The following is a 16,282-nucleotide window of genomic DNA, read 5'->3' on the forward strand; positions in this document are numbered from 1 at the left end:
GTCGGTTACACCGACTCGGACTTCGCCGGCTGTATAGACAGTCGGAAATCAACAACCGGATACTGCTTCAAATTCGGCAATGGAGCAATCTCGTGGAAGTCGAAACTTCAGGAGTGCACAGCGACCTCAACGACCGAAGCAGAATATGTAGCTGCGTCCGACGCAGCAAAAGAAGCCTTGTGGCTCGGTCGGCTGGCGCACACGTTTCGACAAGTCGACCATGACTCGGCCCCAGTTGTCTATAGCGACAGTCAAGGTGCTGTTGCCTTGTCGAGAAATCCGGTTCACCACAACGCCTCCAAACATATCGACGTTCGATATCACTTCGTTCGGGACTGCGTCATTTCAGGGAAAATCGGTCTAGAGAAAATATCCACAACCGACAATGTCGCAGATGGAATGACCAAGTGTCTTTCGGCAGACCGCTTTCGGTTTCTTCGGCATCAGATGGGCGTAACGACAAACCAGTCCGGTTAGAGCCGGACACAGAGCAGGATGGTTCCCGACAACCGAAATCAGTTCCTTAATGATCAGCTTCAACTGTTCCGACCCGACCAGTTCGGTCTTCTGCCTTCGGACCCTGCCGACTCGAACAAAGCTGATATGTCCGAGAACCTAAGTCTATACCTGTAATCTTAGATAACCCATGTATACGCCCATTACGGGGGAGTGTCGAATACAAGTGTATAATGGACGTATTCACACTATCCCTTTGGGCCATTTGTGTAATTAGCATAAATGGTAGTTGCCCTAAGTCGGTCACTATATATAGTGACCTTGTAACCTTTTTGTAAGGTTGGGTGTTGTATTATTGCTTTGTGGAATAAAGAGTTCTCTTGTGCCTCTCTCTCTCTCTCTCTCTCTCTCCATCTCTGTGCACGACCTCAGAAACGATCATACGCAGGTACTCAGAACAGAATCGAATGCTTCTTGATCTTCCGCATAGACGACTTTGATCTCCAACACCATCTTCTTAGTACTAATAGTACCTCCCTTCTCTAGTACTAATCCTCTCTCTGTTTAGTACTATTCCTGACAGGTTCATTGTTCTCCATATGTGCAAAAACCCAACTGAATGAAGATAGATTTACTCCTGTTAGAGACATCCACACTAAACTGATACACCTCCAAACCATCCTTGCCATCAGGCATGAAATAAATCGATGCCTACTATGTTCCAATTCCATTGAACAAAAGAAACACAATCCTTTAGTAATGTTTCTTTTGTTTAATCAATCCCCTAATGGTAAAGCTCCAACCTATTACCGATTAGGAACACGGTCTACGGTCAATCCTTCGACCTAGACCTCAAAGTGATTGTGTTGCAACGAATGGTACCATCGTAGCGTAATACTTAGTGGGATACCTCCCGTATCCTAGTAGTGTATAAGAGAGACGGCTACAACCGAACTCTTTAGACAGTGGACTAGCAACCACACTGTTACGCACGCCTACGCTCTTACGACTGCGCTATGCCACCAAGAATCACAGACACACAGTAGATTAACCACAGATACGCACATGGATCAAAGAAGATAGAACTCTATTAAGATACGCCTTTTACATTCCAAAATTACATGCTACCTCTATCAGAGGATTTCTGCCCTTTATATACATAGGGTCTTTTTAGCTATTCACGCTTACCGCGTGAACCGTTAACATGCGTTACAATTTTACTATATTATATTCCTGCGCTCCTGTCCGTCGGTTACTATTCCGGCGGAGAACACAACCATAACTCTCCAAATAAATACCTTGGCTCATAGCATCAATCGAGAACACCAACTTGCCTTGATCACATGAAACCACCAAGTAATGGGCTTATGAAAACCCCATATCTTTATAACCCTTTCTTCCAACCACTTATGTTTGTCAATCAACTTGTGATAAGCAACATTCATTGAGATCATAGTCAATTTCTTATTTCCAACAAACCTTCAATCAAGCTCTTGAGATCGCCCATCTAAATTTGGAATTGGCTCATGCGAAGATAGTATTTGTTGCAACTTATCCCAAATAAAGTTATAACCTTTTGGAATACGAAATGTTGATCTTATTGTTCGAAAAGCCATTACTCTTGTTTGTGAAACCAACATAGCATCCTTAACTGTTACCAAACCCAATCTAGCCATCCGATTAAATTGAAGGTTAAGAATTTGTTTACCTTCCCACCTCAACAACCTTGATGTTGCCAAAACCTCTATTTGTAATGAATTGGCACATCCCATGTCTTGTGGGGGATGCCATTCCACAAAATCCAACATACTTTGCCAAGATGTCAACAAATGATTAACTATCATAGACCCTCTACATTTGACATCCCTGTCAGAATTAATTACATTCCACCAATTCGCTTCAACCTTCATGTTTCCAAGCTTTATTCCGTTCTTCTCTATAAAGTATGCCACCATTTCTGTCCAAGGTTGTACACCTTCAAACATGAATCGAATGAAAGTAAATCGATGAGCCACCATATGCTCATATAGATTCAATATTGATAACCAATCCACATTATCATAGGCTTTCTCGATATCCAATTGTAACAACACTAATTCTTGTTTAGCCTCCTTTGCATAGTTAATTGCCATTTGAACATTTAAAATATGATGTAAAATGTCTCTTTTTGCTAAAAACCCATATTGATCATTATGAATAATAGAAGGTAAAACCTTATGCAACCTATTGGCCATCACTTTTGCAAAAATCTTGTACATTCCCCCCATCAATGAAATAGGCCTCCATTGTCTCTCTCTCTAACTCTCTCTCTATCATACACACACACACACACACAAAATCATACCCAATTCTCTTTCACTACACAGAATCATACCCAATTCTTTACATGTTTTAATATGGTGCATTCAAAGTTTGTAATGGCCCAATAGTTTTGAAACATCTTGAATCAAGAAATGTTTGTTAAAAGTTTTAAATAATTTAGCACCATAGCGCATTGAAAGTTTACGATGAGCCAATAGTTTTGTGACATTTTGAATCATGAAGTGTTTATTAAAACATTTTAGCTAATTTGGCACAAGCTCCTAGGTTGCAAAGCACAATGTGTACAATGTACTATCATTTTAACAATCAAATTGATACATAAGATATTTGAGAGGATCTTAAAAAGATTACTTTAAATATCTAACATTATTGACTATTTGAATCCAGGCATTCATTTGTTTTTTACACACTCTTTATTACTTGCTCTAACTCACTGAATATGCATGCTTCGATGAGTTTTACGTAGCAATGAGCACGGTTTCGGCTCAAACCGAACCGAACCATTAAGTCATGGTTTAACGGTTTATTGGTTCCAAAACTTTTAATGGTTTGGTTTGGTTTGGATTTTTGATAAACAGTTCGGTTTGGTTCTAAAACTCAAGTTTATAAGTTTGGTTTAAAGTTTTATAGGTTTTTGGTTAACATTTTTTTTACCTTAATAGTTTATTTATTTAATGGTTTTTTATTGATTTAATTCATTTAACTTAAATGTTTATTTTATTTAATGGTTCAATTAAAGTTTCTTTTATTGATTTAATAAATTTAACTTAAATGCTTATTTAATTTAATGTATTTTTGTTTATTTAGATGTTTAATTAGTTTGACTTAAGTGGTTAGGTTTAAATTATTTATTAAACGGTTCAGTTTGGTTTCAACTTTTCCCTAAACGGTTTGGTTTAAATACTGAGAGTTCATAAATGGTTTGGTTTGGTTTTGTTTTAAATAAACGGTTCGGTTCAGTTTCTTTGCCTTGAAACAGAACCAAATCGTGCCCATTGCTAGTTTTACGCATATTATCTCTATGAACACATATACAATTGTAACGAGTCTTTTTATTAAAGTTTCTTATTGATCTTATGAATTCAACTAACGCCACATTGTCATTTAGCATGTGGTCTTCCACTACATGATACATGTGTAGAAAACATGTGTGGTTGCCATATGATTACGTCCTCATATCATATAGCTCATAACATGATGAGCAGTGTGCATAATGGGGTGAAAGCATGTGAATGGAAACACTATTATAACTAATATGTAGCTAAAATGACCACAACTAAGTAGTTTTTTATAGCTAATTTTTAGTGGGAAAATCTTAAAGATACATATCATTTATTATGGGGATGGAAATATTACCATTTATGGTCCACATTTAAGCTAGTCTTTATTTGAGATTACATTTTAATAAATTATCACTAAAATTGCCAAAATATGCAAATTACATGCAGCTTGTTGCATAGCTAATTAGTTATGTCAAGGACACAACTAATTGTTCCCATTCCCAGCTTTCACCCAACACTCTTTGTGGAGGGAGAATTCCACTTCGTAGAAAAGAACCACATTAGATGCATTCAAAGTAACTCCTAATATTCGCATACGCCCAATCTAGTAGACATATACGAATGTTTACAGTATAGGTTCGCATACAATAAGCGATATTAGTTTTCCTTCTTTTTTTATGGTCTTGACCTTTGTCTATAAAAATGTTGTTGATTTTTTATTTTTCATATTTTTTTAAAAACAAATAGAATAATAAATATAAATATAGACGAATGGATTTCAATCATAGTTGGAGCCAGTTCACGTATGAGTATGATAGGAATATTCACGTATGAGTATGGCATGAATGGGAAGTATGGCTAAAACAATGGATGTATTAATTAATGGTCAATATACTCTTTGAGACAATAAATGTACTTCACCTATGATAGAGATCTTCATGTTGATCAAGATTAGGTTATGGTGACGCGATTGAGAATATGCAAGAGAAGTTGATGTAGACCAAGTATCTCCCATGAAATGTCATCCAACGATGAAGAGTCAAAAGAGAATCTATTGGAGAACCAATGGAAGATTATTTATGTCATTGATTCGAGAGACTATCTCAATCATTGTGGGGCGAGCATCACAATGAACCACACAAGACAATGCGATTTTGAGGAGTTGTGTCATCTCTAGTTTGATATGGTTGAAGTTTTCCTCAGATCTCAAGGTCTTCGAATCAAAAACCTCAGCCACCCATCGTTCTTCATCGATGGACTCAACCCATTGTGGGAGGAGTGTGTGACCACGACTAATCGTAGCATCGACCTTATCACTAGGGGGGGTGATAGTTGTTGTAACTTTGGAGGATTTTCCGGTGATAAGCTCTAGTAGGAGAATGCCAAAGCTATAGACATCAGTGGAGGGATTGGCGGCCTCAGGATGGAAACCCATCGAAAGTAGCTCAGGTGCGAGATATGTTGTCATGCTGGATTTAGCGTTGGGATAAAAGAGCGCGATTTGTGCCAACCCGTAGTCAGCGAGGTGTGGCTCCCATTGTTTGTCCATCAACACATTCGATGACTTCAAGTTGCCATGGACAATGTTGTGCTCGTGTAGGTATAACAATGCCTCTGCCATAGCCAATGCCACTCTTAGCCTCTTCTCCCATTCCATGGAACCATCCCCTGATCCTGAAAGACCAATATTAATATATAACACTGCTAATATATCATTCTAATTTCTATATATAATGCAATATTTTAATTCCCTTTTCTCATTTCTCTATGTATATTTTAAGAATACATGACGTCCCTAGTGAAATATGTTACAAATGAAAACAATAAGCTAGGAAATGTTCCACGGTGCTGAGTGAATGTGTACTTACACATGAAAATATCAAATTGCTCTTAACATTTCCCACCCTTAGGAACGCACACTCTTGCTCTCACTCTTCAACACCATATGCACCCATATATTAATCTTGCAAGACACCAATCACAATTGAGCAAATAATGATAGGTGAAGGAAAAATCTAATTGAAAACATTTATGTGCGGAAGCTTAACAGAATACAACTGGCTCAACCGAACAACAACAGAGAAAATACAGAGAACCAATGGAGAACTCGGAAGAGACAAAGACAACGACAAAGAGCAGAAGACTAAAAAACTCAAATTCAATTTAATACTTCTCTGTACAAACAAATGTGTTGAGAGAGCACTTTTATACAAGTCCTTAAAGGACACGCTCGAAGTACTAACAAGTACTTCAATGCTCATAACTAAGCTAATGACTCTAACTCCTACAAATATAACTACCTACTAAGTTAGGAGTGTAGGCCTCAAACGGCCTACCGGCTTCCCGTAGATCAAGCTCTCCAATCCAGTCCTCCAATCCGGTCTGGGCCTAGCCGATTGGTCTTCATCTGATCCAGCTCTCGGCTTATGTAGCCAATGGAGCCCATCTTGAGCTTACTTCTCAACACTCCCCCTCAATCTCAACTTGAGGTTCCTTTTGCTCTACCGGTTCCTTGCCTCGGCTCCTCTTGCCAGCTTGTCTCCTTGCACGCGCTCCTCGACAACACATCCAATCCCACGCTCTTCGACCTCCTCGGTCGGCTTGTCTACTCTTCAGGTTTTCCTTAGCTCGCTCATTGTCTTGGCAGTGGCCCAACTTGACCCATCTATTCCTTCATTTCGGTGTCGGCTTTGGTTGCTCTCTCATTTTCCTGGTCTTCATATGATTTGGCTCTCTCGAATCAAATTCCTTGACCGAATCGGTTGTCTCCGATTCGTTCCCGCTCTTGTCCAAATTGGTTGTCTCCAATTCGTCATCCTTCTTCAGGCCCTTGACCACATTGGACCATGTCTTGGTCCTACCCTTTTTCTTTCAATCGGCTCTGTCCTTCTTGACTCTGCCGCCTTTCCCACTTCCTCCGGCTCTACCGGATATTTCAACTTCCTCAATCGATTCGGCTTCTTCTTGGGCTATCCTCTTGCCATCGATCAGTTCTCTCGGTTCTTTCTTCGGCTCATCATCTGCTCAGTGTGGCAAGTCGAGGTATTGGATGCCAAGCATCTCCGAGAAGTGTTGTAACTTGTCCGTCCCAAGGGCCTTGGTGAAAATGTCGGCAACCTACCGATCGATTCGAACATACCAGAGTTCGACTTCACCACTCAGGACTCGCTCGTGCACAAAGTGATAATGCACTTCTATATGCTTAGTATGAGCATGGAATACCGGGTTCTTGGCCAACTGCATGCTACTGATATTGTCGTAATAGATCAGAATCAGAGTGGGAACTTTGACCCGTAAGTCGTACAACAACCGTCGGAGCCATATAGCCTCGCAAGTTGCGACGATGGCGCCTCTATACTCAGCTTCGGTGCTAGACAAGGCCATTGTCAACTGCTTCTTGCTGCTCCACGTTACAACCGCGCTCCCAAGAGAGAACATGAAACCTGATGCCAAGCGTCGATCTGTAGCGTCTCCAGCCCAGTCGGCATCAATATAGCTGACTAGCTGTTCGGCTATGCCGTTGTCGTGAAGGATTCCGGCCATAGACAGAAACAAAGTCGGATACGCGTGAACGGGCATGTGCATGGATGCACACAAAAATTAAGCCTTTATGTACAAACATATGTAAATAGAATAGATTCACTAGAAAGTACGAGGGAGTAGGATTTATGGGTACTTTAAAGACCCACATAGATAGAGAGGATACGGGGAATCTCTAACAGTAATCACGATGTAACGGTCTCCCCTTGTCCTATAAAAGGGGAGGTTTGAGATTGTTTCGAGGACAGAAGTTTTTGGGGGGACGAGGTGTTGTCGGACCAAGCTCTGCATGCTTCCTTCCTATTCTCCGTTTTCCAAATTTCCTTGTCGTTGTGCTGCGAGGCCTCCGTTTCACACTAGTAGCTTGTGTGCTCCCAATCAGAGGCTCGCTAGTGTCTATGTGTTTTTTATATTGAGCTCGAAGCTCTTTTTCCAGCCACGACCAGCTGTAATCTTTTCATGTTTCCTCTGTTAATTGATTAGTTCGTTGAGTCTCTCTATGTGCTTTGGGTTTCCCGTGTTCTTGCCTTTGATCTATTTCTGTCACGTTGTATATCTGAGTGAGTTAGAGCTCATCACTGCCAACCAAAATCTAGTTTGGGGCCATACGGGTCCCCGAGTCCGTGTGCTCATCACTGTCTGGCATTCGGGAACCGATCCGGACCAAACACGTGACCGCTAACCGATCTGACGAAGATATCAGAACCCAGATCCGGACAACCTTCCTACCCTCACTGGCTCCTTGGTCCAAGACCCCCGTGGTCCCACCCTGTTTCAACATATCCACGCGGAATTCCGTGATACCGTGTCGGTACAGTAGTCCTTGATTCTTCGTGCCGCTCACATATCGCAATATTCGATGTGCGCACTAAAGATGCTCGACAGTCAGTCTCTACATGAGCTGACTTACCATGCTAACCGGATAGCTAAGATTGGGTCGGGTGAAAGTTAAATATATTAGGCTTCCGACAATTTGTCGGAACCGTTTCTCATCGCAAGTTGCTCCCCGGTCAGAACAAATCTTCAGGGTTCTGTCGAGAGGAGTAGAGATAGATCGACAATCCGTCATGCCAAGTTTGTACAGCATATTGAAGACATAATGTCATTGAGTGAGCAATATGTCATCGGGGGTGTGGATCACTTCAATCCTGAGGAAGTAATGAAGGTCCCCTAAATCCTTCATTACAAATGCTTCTGACAATTGAGACCTGACTTGGCTGATTTCAACAAGGTCGGGGCCAATGATGACTAGGTCATCCACGGATAACGATATACACACCGGACCCTTCGAACATTTCCGGATGAACAGGGACGAGTCGGACTTCGAGACTACAAACCCCACCTTACACAACCAGTGCGTGATTTTCCAGTTCCAAGCACGAGGGGCTTGCTTCAGGCCATAAAGTGACTTCTGTAGTCGGCATATTGTCAATTTGTTCATCTTCGACTGAAAACCAAGGGGTTGGACCATAAATACCTATTCTCCAAGGTCGCCTTGAAGAAACTCGTTTTTTATGTCCATCTTATGAAGATGCCACCACTTTGCCACTACGACCGCCAGCACCACACAGACTGTTGTCATCTTTGCTACTTGTAGTCGATGTCATGGGTCTATGTGTATCCTTTCGCCACCAATTGGGCCTTGTACTGGTTGACTGAACCGTCGGCGTTGTACTTTATTTGGTACACCCATTTGCATCCGATTGGTTTGTATTGTCGGGGAGGGTCAACCAAGTCTCGTGCCTCCTTGGAATCAAATGCCCGCATTTCTTCCTCCATGGCCGATCGCCATTTGGCATCCTGCGATGCCTCTGCATACCTCTCCGGCTCGTGGACTTCTGTCACTTTCTTCATGTACACATAGTGATGCGTCATGTATTCGTTGTACCCCTATCGGATCACCAAGTTCTTGTGGCTAGTTGATCGGCATAACTTCTCATTAGCCAATTTCAGGGCCCTCTTGGCCGCAATTGACCTCAACTCTTGATGTTAGTCTTCGCTCCGGTTGGTGTTGGATTCTCTCTGATTCCGTGCACCTTTGTTTGTGTCATACTCTGGCATCTTCATCTTCCCCTTCTCTTTACGTGTATATCTTCCTTGCGTGGGGAGTGCACGACCGAGCCTTCACTATTTGCCGGCCCTTCATTCGACTAGTCATCCCAACTCAACTCCTCATTCAGCCCACTCAGCCGGAATGAAATCGAACTCTCTTCTAGAGTGCTGATATCTTCTTCTTCTTCTCAAATCATGTCGGCCTCAATAACCTCATCCTCAATAATTGGAATGGAGTCGGGGGTTGGAAGGGAATACCAGGACGCTGACTCGTCGAACACGACATCTTGACTTGCTCGTACTTGCTTGATTTGAGGGTTGTAGCACTTATGCCCCTTTTGTTCATGTGAGTAGCCAACTATGATACATTTCTCCGACTTGGCATCCAGATTCTTCTACTTCTCATCTGGTACATGCACATATGCAATGCTACCGAATACCTTTAGGTGTTTTAAGTTCGGCTTGCGCCCGAAATACAGTTCATGAACTGACACCTTCTCTCCAGTTGTCCAAATCTGATTCTGGATATATACAACAATCCAAACAACTTCAACCTAGTAGAATTTGGGCACACTCTTCTCTTCCAACATAGCTTGTGTTGCTTCCTTCCACAATTGACCGGTTCTTCCTTTCGGCTACGTAATTATGCTCTGGCGTATATCTACAACTGAATTCGCGCCGAATTCCCATCTATTGCAAATAACTGTGACGAGCCGGAAAAGTATTCTTTTCCGCCATCCGACCGAAGACACTTGATTTTTTGTTATGTTTCTCTTTCGACAAGATTCTGCAAGTTCCGGAAACATGAGAAGACATCACTCTTCTTCTCTATCAGGTAAGATCCATGTGTGTCGGCTATAGTCGTCGATGAAGGAGACGAAGTATCGAATCCCGTCTAAGATCACATTCTGTGCTAGTCCCCACACATCCGAATGTATTAAGTCGAGCTTGTTGCGACTCCGATTACGCTCGTTGGGGGATGGAAGTCGGTGTTGCTTCCCTAGCTGGCAGACTTCACAAACTTGGGCCTTCCGGTCACTGAACTTTGGCAAACTAAACACGACTTGTTTCGTTTGCATCTCCTAAAGTCGATCCGCTTATGCCACAAGTCGATATCTTATTCAACTTTTTTCCTTTGGCAAACATTGTGGTGCCGACATCGTTTGTGTCGAGGATAAACATCCTCCCTTCCCGGCACCCTTGCGCGATGATTTGGCCTTCTTCTTTGATGAAGCATCCGAGGTCTGTGAACCGGACCTGCATCCCTTGGTCAACAATTTGTTTGACCGACACCAAGTTCTTGGTGATTGTCGTCGGAACATGCTGGACGTGCATTAGTCTCCCCTTTTGTCCGACATGGCTCAAGGGGACATCACTAACATCCTCGATTGGATGTGAGGTTTCGTCACTGGTTCGACAACCCCCGGTTATTCCGGTTTCTCCAAATATGAGAACTACTCTTCGTGGCTCGTCATGTGGTTTGACGCTCTCGAATCGACATACCACACCTCGTTCAGTTTCGAGGTGCTCAGCTTCATCGAGTTGGCCCTGTGCTTCATCACAAAGGTTGGGCCCTTTCCGGCTTGCTTTGAGCCTTCCGCATAGTGCAATCTTTGCCGATTTCCTTGTTCAGCTCTACTCGATCCGGATTTATCCATATCAGCCTTGAACTCTTCCAACACTCGCTTTCTTTGTGGCCTTTCTTGACAGAATACTGGCATTCCGTCTCGGCCTTCGCTTGCTGGTTTCCGGTGCCTGCCCTGACTCCCCTTGCTTGTGGAAGGTCCGGAAATGTTGTCGGCATGCCTATTATGCCTCTAATTCTGCTCTTGTCGGCCGCCACTATTGTGTGCCAATCCACCTCGTCCTCCATGACCGTGGGGTCAATCCGCCTCCGTGTACAACACTCAGTTGTTTGATTGTGTGCTCCTTGACACACCCGCATGGTTCTCTTCGACCATAAGCATTGATTGCAGTTTAAAAAAATGACAATGGTTCCTCCCTTGTGCAAATAGTTGTTCGGATCGGCCCATACCTTTGAGCTAGACCACCGAGACAATTTTGCACCATTTCGTCCTCATCCACCGTCACCACCGTCACATTAATCGACCCCAAGCTGTCACATATTTCTTTGATTTTGGTGGTGTAGTCGGTCACCGTCATATCCCTCTGTCGGATATTGTTGAGCTCTTGATGGAGTTGCAACTTTCGACCCGTGGTACTCACAGAGAAAAACTTCATTAGATTTTCCCATGCCTCCTTCGGCGTCTTTGCATCTCGAATGTAGCCTAGCATCTAGTCATGCACAAAGGATGCAAGGCAATACAAGACTCTACTTGCTGCTTGCTCCCACACTGGAAAATCCTTGTGTGTCGATTCTGGCGCTACTTCGTTTTCTTCATGGATGTAACTCCAGTAACCCTACCCAAGCAAGTATTGGTGCATCTTGTACTCCCAAGATGTGTAGTTGCTTTTGTCCAAGTTCTCTATCAGAAAAGCACCACCCATTCCACTATCCATTTTCTTCTTGTCTAAACTCGTCCGGGGATTAGGGTTTGTCTGAGTTTAATGCTTGTCGGTAGCAGAGGATTCTCAACCCTTGCGCTCGGATACCATGAAAAGATTTATGTGCGGAAGCGTAACAGAATACAACCGGCTCAACCGAGCAACAACAGAGAAAATACATAGAATCAATGGAGAACTCGGAACAGAGAGAGAGAGAGAGAGAGAGAGAGAGAGAGAGAGAGAGAGAGAGCAGAAGACTAAAAAACTCAGATTCAACCTCCCTGTACAAACAAATGTGCTGAGAGAGCACTTTTATACAAGTCCTTAAAGGACGGTCAGAAGTACTGACAAGTACTTCAATGCTCATAACTAAGCTACTGACATTAACTCCTAAAAATATAACTGCCTACTAAACTAGGAGTGTAGGCCTCAAAGCTTACTGGCTCCCCGCGGATCCGGCTCTCCGATCCGGCCCATGTTGAGCTTGCTTCTCGGCACTAATCAATAGAGACCCAAGGTAACAATAGGAACATAAACGCAAGGAAAACTAACAACAAAGCCCACGATCATCGATGAACACTCATTTGACATCTTAACCTTAATGTGTATGTACATGTCAATGAGATCATGTCATGCAAAATGCCATGGTCAGTCTCTAAAAGGAGAGGTTTGCGACTTTAAGTCAAAGTGGATGATATGACGTCAAGGCAAATAATATGAAATTAGAAATAAGAGACCTAAAGAATGTATGCATGGAAATATCTTCACAAGTTTATGCAAAACATGTATGTAATAAGAGGGAAGGTCATCATTGAAACCATGCAAGCAAAAAGCAACCCAACTTACGCTAGACAAGGCCAACTGGATAACAAAAGCTTCATATCAAAGTGGATGATATGACGTCAAGGCAAATAATAGGAAATTAGAAATAAAAGACCTAGAGAATGTATACATGGAAATATCTTCACAAGTTTATGCAAAACATGTATGTAATAAGAGGGAAGGTCATCATTGAAACCATGCAAGAAAAAAGCAACCCTACTTACGCTAGACAAGGCCAACTGGATAACAAAAGCTTCGTTTAATAATGATAGTATTGGTATATATTAAACATATGATACATATGAACATAGAGCTACATTTGTAATACTAAAAGGTATGCCAAAAAATGGGGCCGGAACCTTTTAAACATTTCTTCCTTCTTTCAAGGATACACTTTTCCATGTTGAGGATCATTGTATACATTTGTGCATGATAAATGGGCAGGACCCAATTGCCTCGACTATGAATGTGCATACGTAGTATGTTGAGCACCTAGGAAATATTATCATTCTTCATCTACCAATGGGGTATATCCTAAAGTTGCTAATTTTTTCATAAGTACAAAGGATTGTAGCCCCCAACAACAACAAGATGATACAAAGCTTATGTGGATTGATTGGAGATCAAATTAATCAAGATATTTATCATCAATCTACATATTGTTGAGAATTATTACCAAATTACCTATTTTTTGGGTTGGGGAATTTAGGGTTGTTTATAATTAAACCAATACTTTGGTGGGGAATTTTATGCTAAGTCACTCTCTTAGTGAGCCCCCAATGGAGATTTCAAGTTTCTTTAGTTTTATATAAATTCATGGCATTGTTGGATCTAGTAGAACCAATATGTAGATCTATCATCTATACCTCTTCTACAATAAACTAGTATGCACCTTTGTAACCATAAATTTGATGCTCTTCTATGTCTTAAGAAGCCTTTTTGACTCACTAGGAACAAAATTTGTCTTTCTTGATCATCTTTTCATTCAATGGCTGTTTGTTTCAAGATCTACAAGTTGGTTGACTGATCATTGCAATTCTCTAATTAAAAAACATTGCAACTTTATCTTAAACACTTTAGCTAGCTCATACAAGCATGAATATCTATCACATACCACGGTTGGCTATCAACTCTCATCCATTCTCCTTAAACAAAAAATGCACATATTGCCCATGCTAACTTTTTATTAATTTGTCTCACAAAAATTTTCACATGATTATTGTGTATGGTACTTATCCTAAAAGTTGTTCTTCACTTTGTAAGCTCATTCTTCAACACACATATGTTTTGAGTATGTGTAAACATACACAAACCATATGTTGCTTACGTCTTCAATGTTCATATTCAAGTAAAGTCAAAGGTAAGTTAACTTATTTAATAAACTCATTTTATTTGCAAGGCTAGAGAGTAAGCAGTGGGTATAATCTCAATTACTCTAATAGACAAATGCTCGAAAGGGACATAATGAGTGCTTATAATATTCATAACTTTCATTTCTTGACCGATTCAAGATACTTTTCATTTGCTTTTGACTTTTAAAAAAGAAAGACATTTTTCCATACATACGCAGCCATGTGCAACTACAAGACACTACTATTAGAAGTTTTATTTAAAGAGAATGGCTATGATATGATGTAAGTCACGAAGTAGTCTACATCAATGGGAAGAACAAATGACTTAGTTTAAATGCAAAGTTTTCCTTACTAAGGTCCAATGTGGATTGAGCGAAGATAAGAGACACTTGCAAGCCCTACCTATTCTATACATCATAACAAGAGTGGACTCTTTCCTTACTAAGTTTTCCAAATTTCCATTCGTTCTCTAAAGTGGGTCACCATTAAGCAATTGGCACTACATGCCCAGATGATACACTAAGGGTAGGTGTTTGATTGGTTCTAAAACTCGGGTTTATCAGTTTAAGCGATTTGGTTTAAAGGTACTAGTATTTCATTCGATGGCACCCATAAGAAAAACTTTACTATGTATATATTCGCGTTATTAATTATATATAAGTAATGCATTCTAAAGGATCTCTTGTTTGATTTGTGCAGGGTGTGAAACGAAAGAGAGAGATTGGAAAATGAATGACACTTAAGCATGCTACCTGTAAATACCAAGTACCTAGTCATTGAGGCAAGTGCAGAGAGGTCAACTCGGTGACTGCAAGAGCAATGCATGAGACCAACGGGACGGACATAGCTCATTGAATAAGGTTGTTCGACCAAGACTAGAAGGCAACATTTAATATTGGCATCTTGGGACATTAGGGAGAATATATACGTGTGTGTGGAAGTGGCATCCAATGTTGGATCTCAAGGCCTTGTGTTTTAGATGGTCAACTAGCTAGTAAAGAAGAAGGAGACATGTGAAGGAATTATTACCATGGAGGAGAGTGGATAGGCTGCCATTGGGCATGTAGTCCATGACTAGGAGGGGTTGGTTATTCTTGCTTATGAAGTATGCGAAGAAGGGTGCCAAGTGCCGGTGCTCAAGCCCGCCGAGTGCCTCGATCTTCCTCCTTATAATCGACTCTTCTTCGCAATCATCATCATTGATGCCAAGACTGTGGATAAGCCCCTTGAGCCGCTTAATGACGACCGTAAGCCCGCTCTCCAACACGGCCTTGTAGGACATGCCGAAGCTACCCTTCCCTAGAAGCACCGCGGATGCCCCCAAAACTTCCATTAGCTTGAATCCCGATCCGCCCCTCCTCATGAACACTAACTCTTTCGACAATGCCACTTCATTGACAATTCTATCATCATCCGCAGCCGATCCTGATCCGCCCACGATGATGTTCACATTGGGCACCTCCCTCTTGCCTAATGTCAACTGCTCCTTCCTCATGGTACTTGGTGATCCACCCCACCATTTATTCATATATGGCATCCAGCGGGCTCGCAATATTATGATGGCCACGATGCCACATACCAGGATGAAGCCTGCGATAGTTATTCCTGCAATCACACCCACACTAAGGGTTTTCGATCGATTCTCGTCATTCTCGGGAGATGGAGATGGTGATGGTGATGGTGATGGTGATGGTGATGGTGATGGTGATGGTGATGGTGATGGTGATGGTGATGGTGATGGTGATATATCCTGGGCATTCACTACTATAGATAGCAAGATTCGATCCGAGGCGATCCCTAAGTCATGGCATATTAATGTCAATGCGAAAAAGATTTGTAGAACTAGAATTATGTGTAGATTAGCATTAAGAAGAGATCGGATCGGCATAATAGTGTAAGAATTAGTGTCGTAACTGGATCTTAATTTGTTTGAATAGATTAGCCTTAACATGTTTGTTGTTGAGAAATCAATTGATGATATCTTTGAGGTTGTAAGGCTAGAACAAAATGAGGGTCTAAAGTCAACCTTTTCATGGATAAATTGTGACACTTAACATTGTTAAAGGGAAGTTTGAGTGAGGAAAATCTTTATCAAACCTATCGCTCTCTAGACCACTTCAAAGTATAGCGGACAACTATGCATTCAGAAAATAAGATATTAATGCACGAAAAATAACCAACACTAGTATAGTCATTAGTATTGGTAAACATTATCACCTATTGAATTCTTTG

The 16,282-nt window shown here is 41.5% G+C and overlaps 1 protein-coding gene across 2 annotated transcripts; it reads right to left on the reverse strand.

Annotated features, from left to right (window-relative positions):
- Positions 1 to 4,761: 4,761 nt before the first annotated feature.
- LOC147859433 (putative inactive receptor kinase At3g08680) lies at positions 4,762 to 16,058 on the reverse strand. 2 transcript variants are annotated; one of them, XM_087325228.1, is made up of 2 exons: positions 15,080 to 16,058; positions 4,762 to 5,447 (listed from the first exon to the last, which is right to left on the reverse strand). In XM_087325228.1, the coding sequence occupies exons 1-2, from the start codon at positions 15,999 to 16,001 to the stop codon at positions 4,831 to 4,833; spliced, it is 1,539 nt and encodes a 512-aa protein (XP_087181354.1). In that variant the 5' UTR covers positions 16,002 to 16,058; the 3' UTR covers positions 4,762 to 4,830. The 2 variants fall into 2 exon arrangements, with proteins under 2 accessions (XP_087181354.1, XP_087181353.1); XM_087325227.1 differs by having other exon boundaries at positions 4,762 to 5,453; positions 15,080 to 16,055.
- Between the last annotated feature and the right edge of the window lie 224 nt (positions 16,059 to 16,282).

The sequence above is a fragment of the Azolla caroliniana genome, unplaced genomic scaffold (genome assembly GCF_043228905.1).
Source record: "Azolla caroliniana isolate FFs.n. ecotype wild unplaced genomic scaffold, voAzoCaro1.0.p SCAF_10, whole genome shotgun sequence".
Lineage (NCBI taxonomy): Eukaryota > Viridiplantae > Streptophyta > Polypodiopsida > Salviniales > Salviniaceae > Azolla > Azolla caroliniana.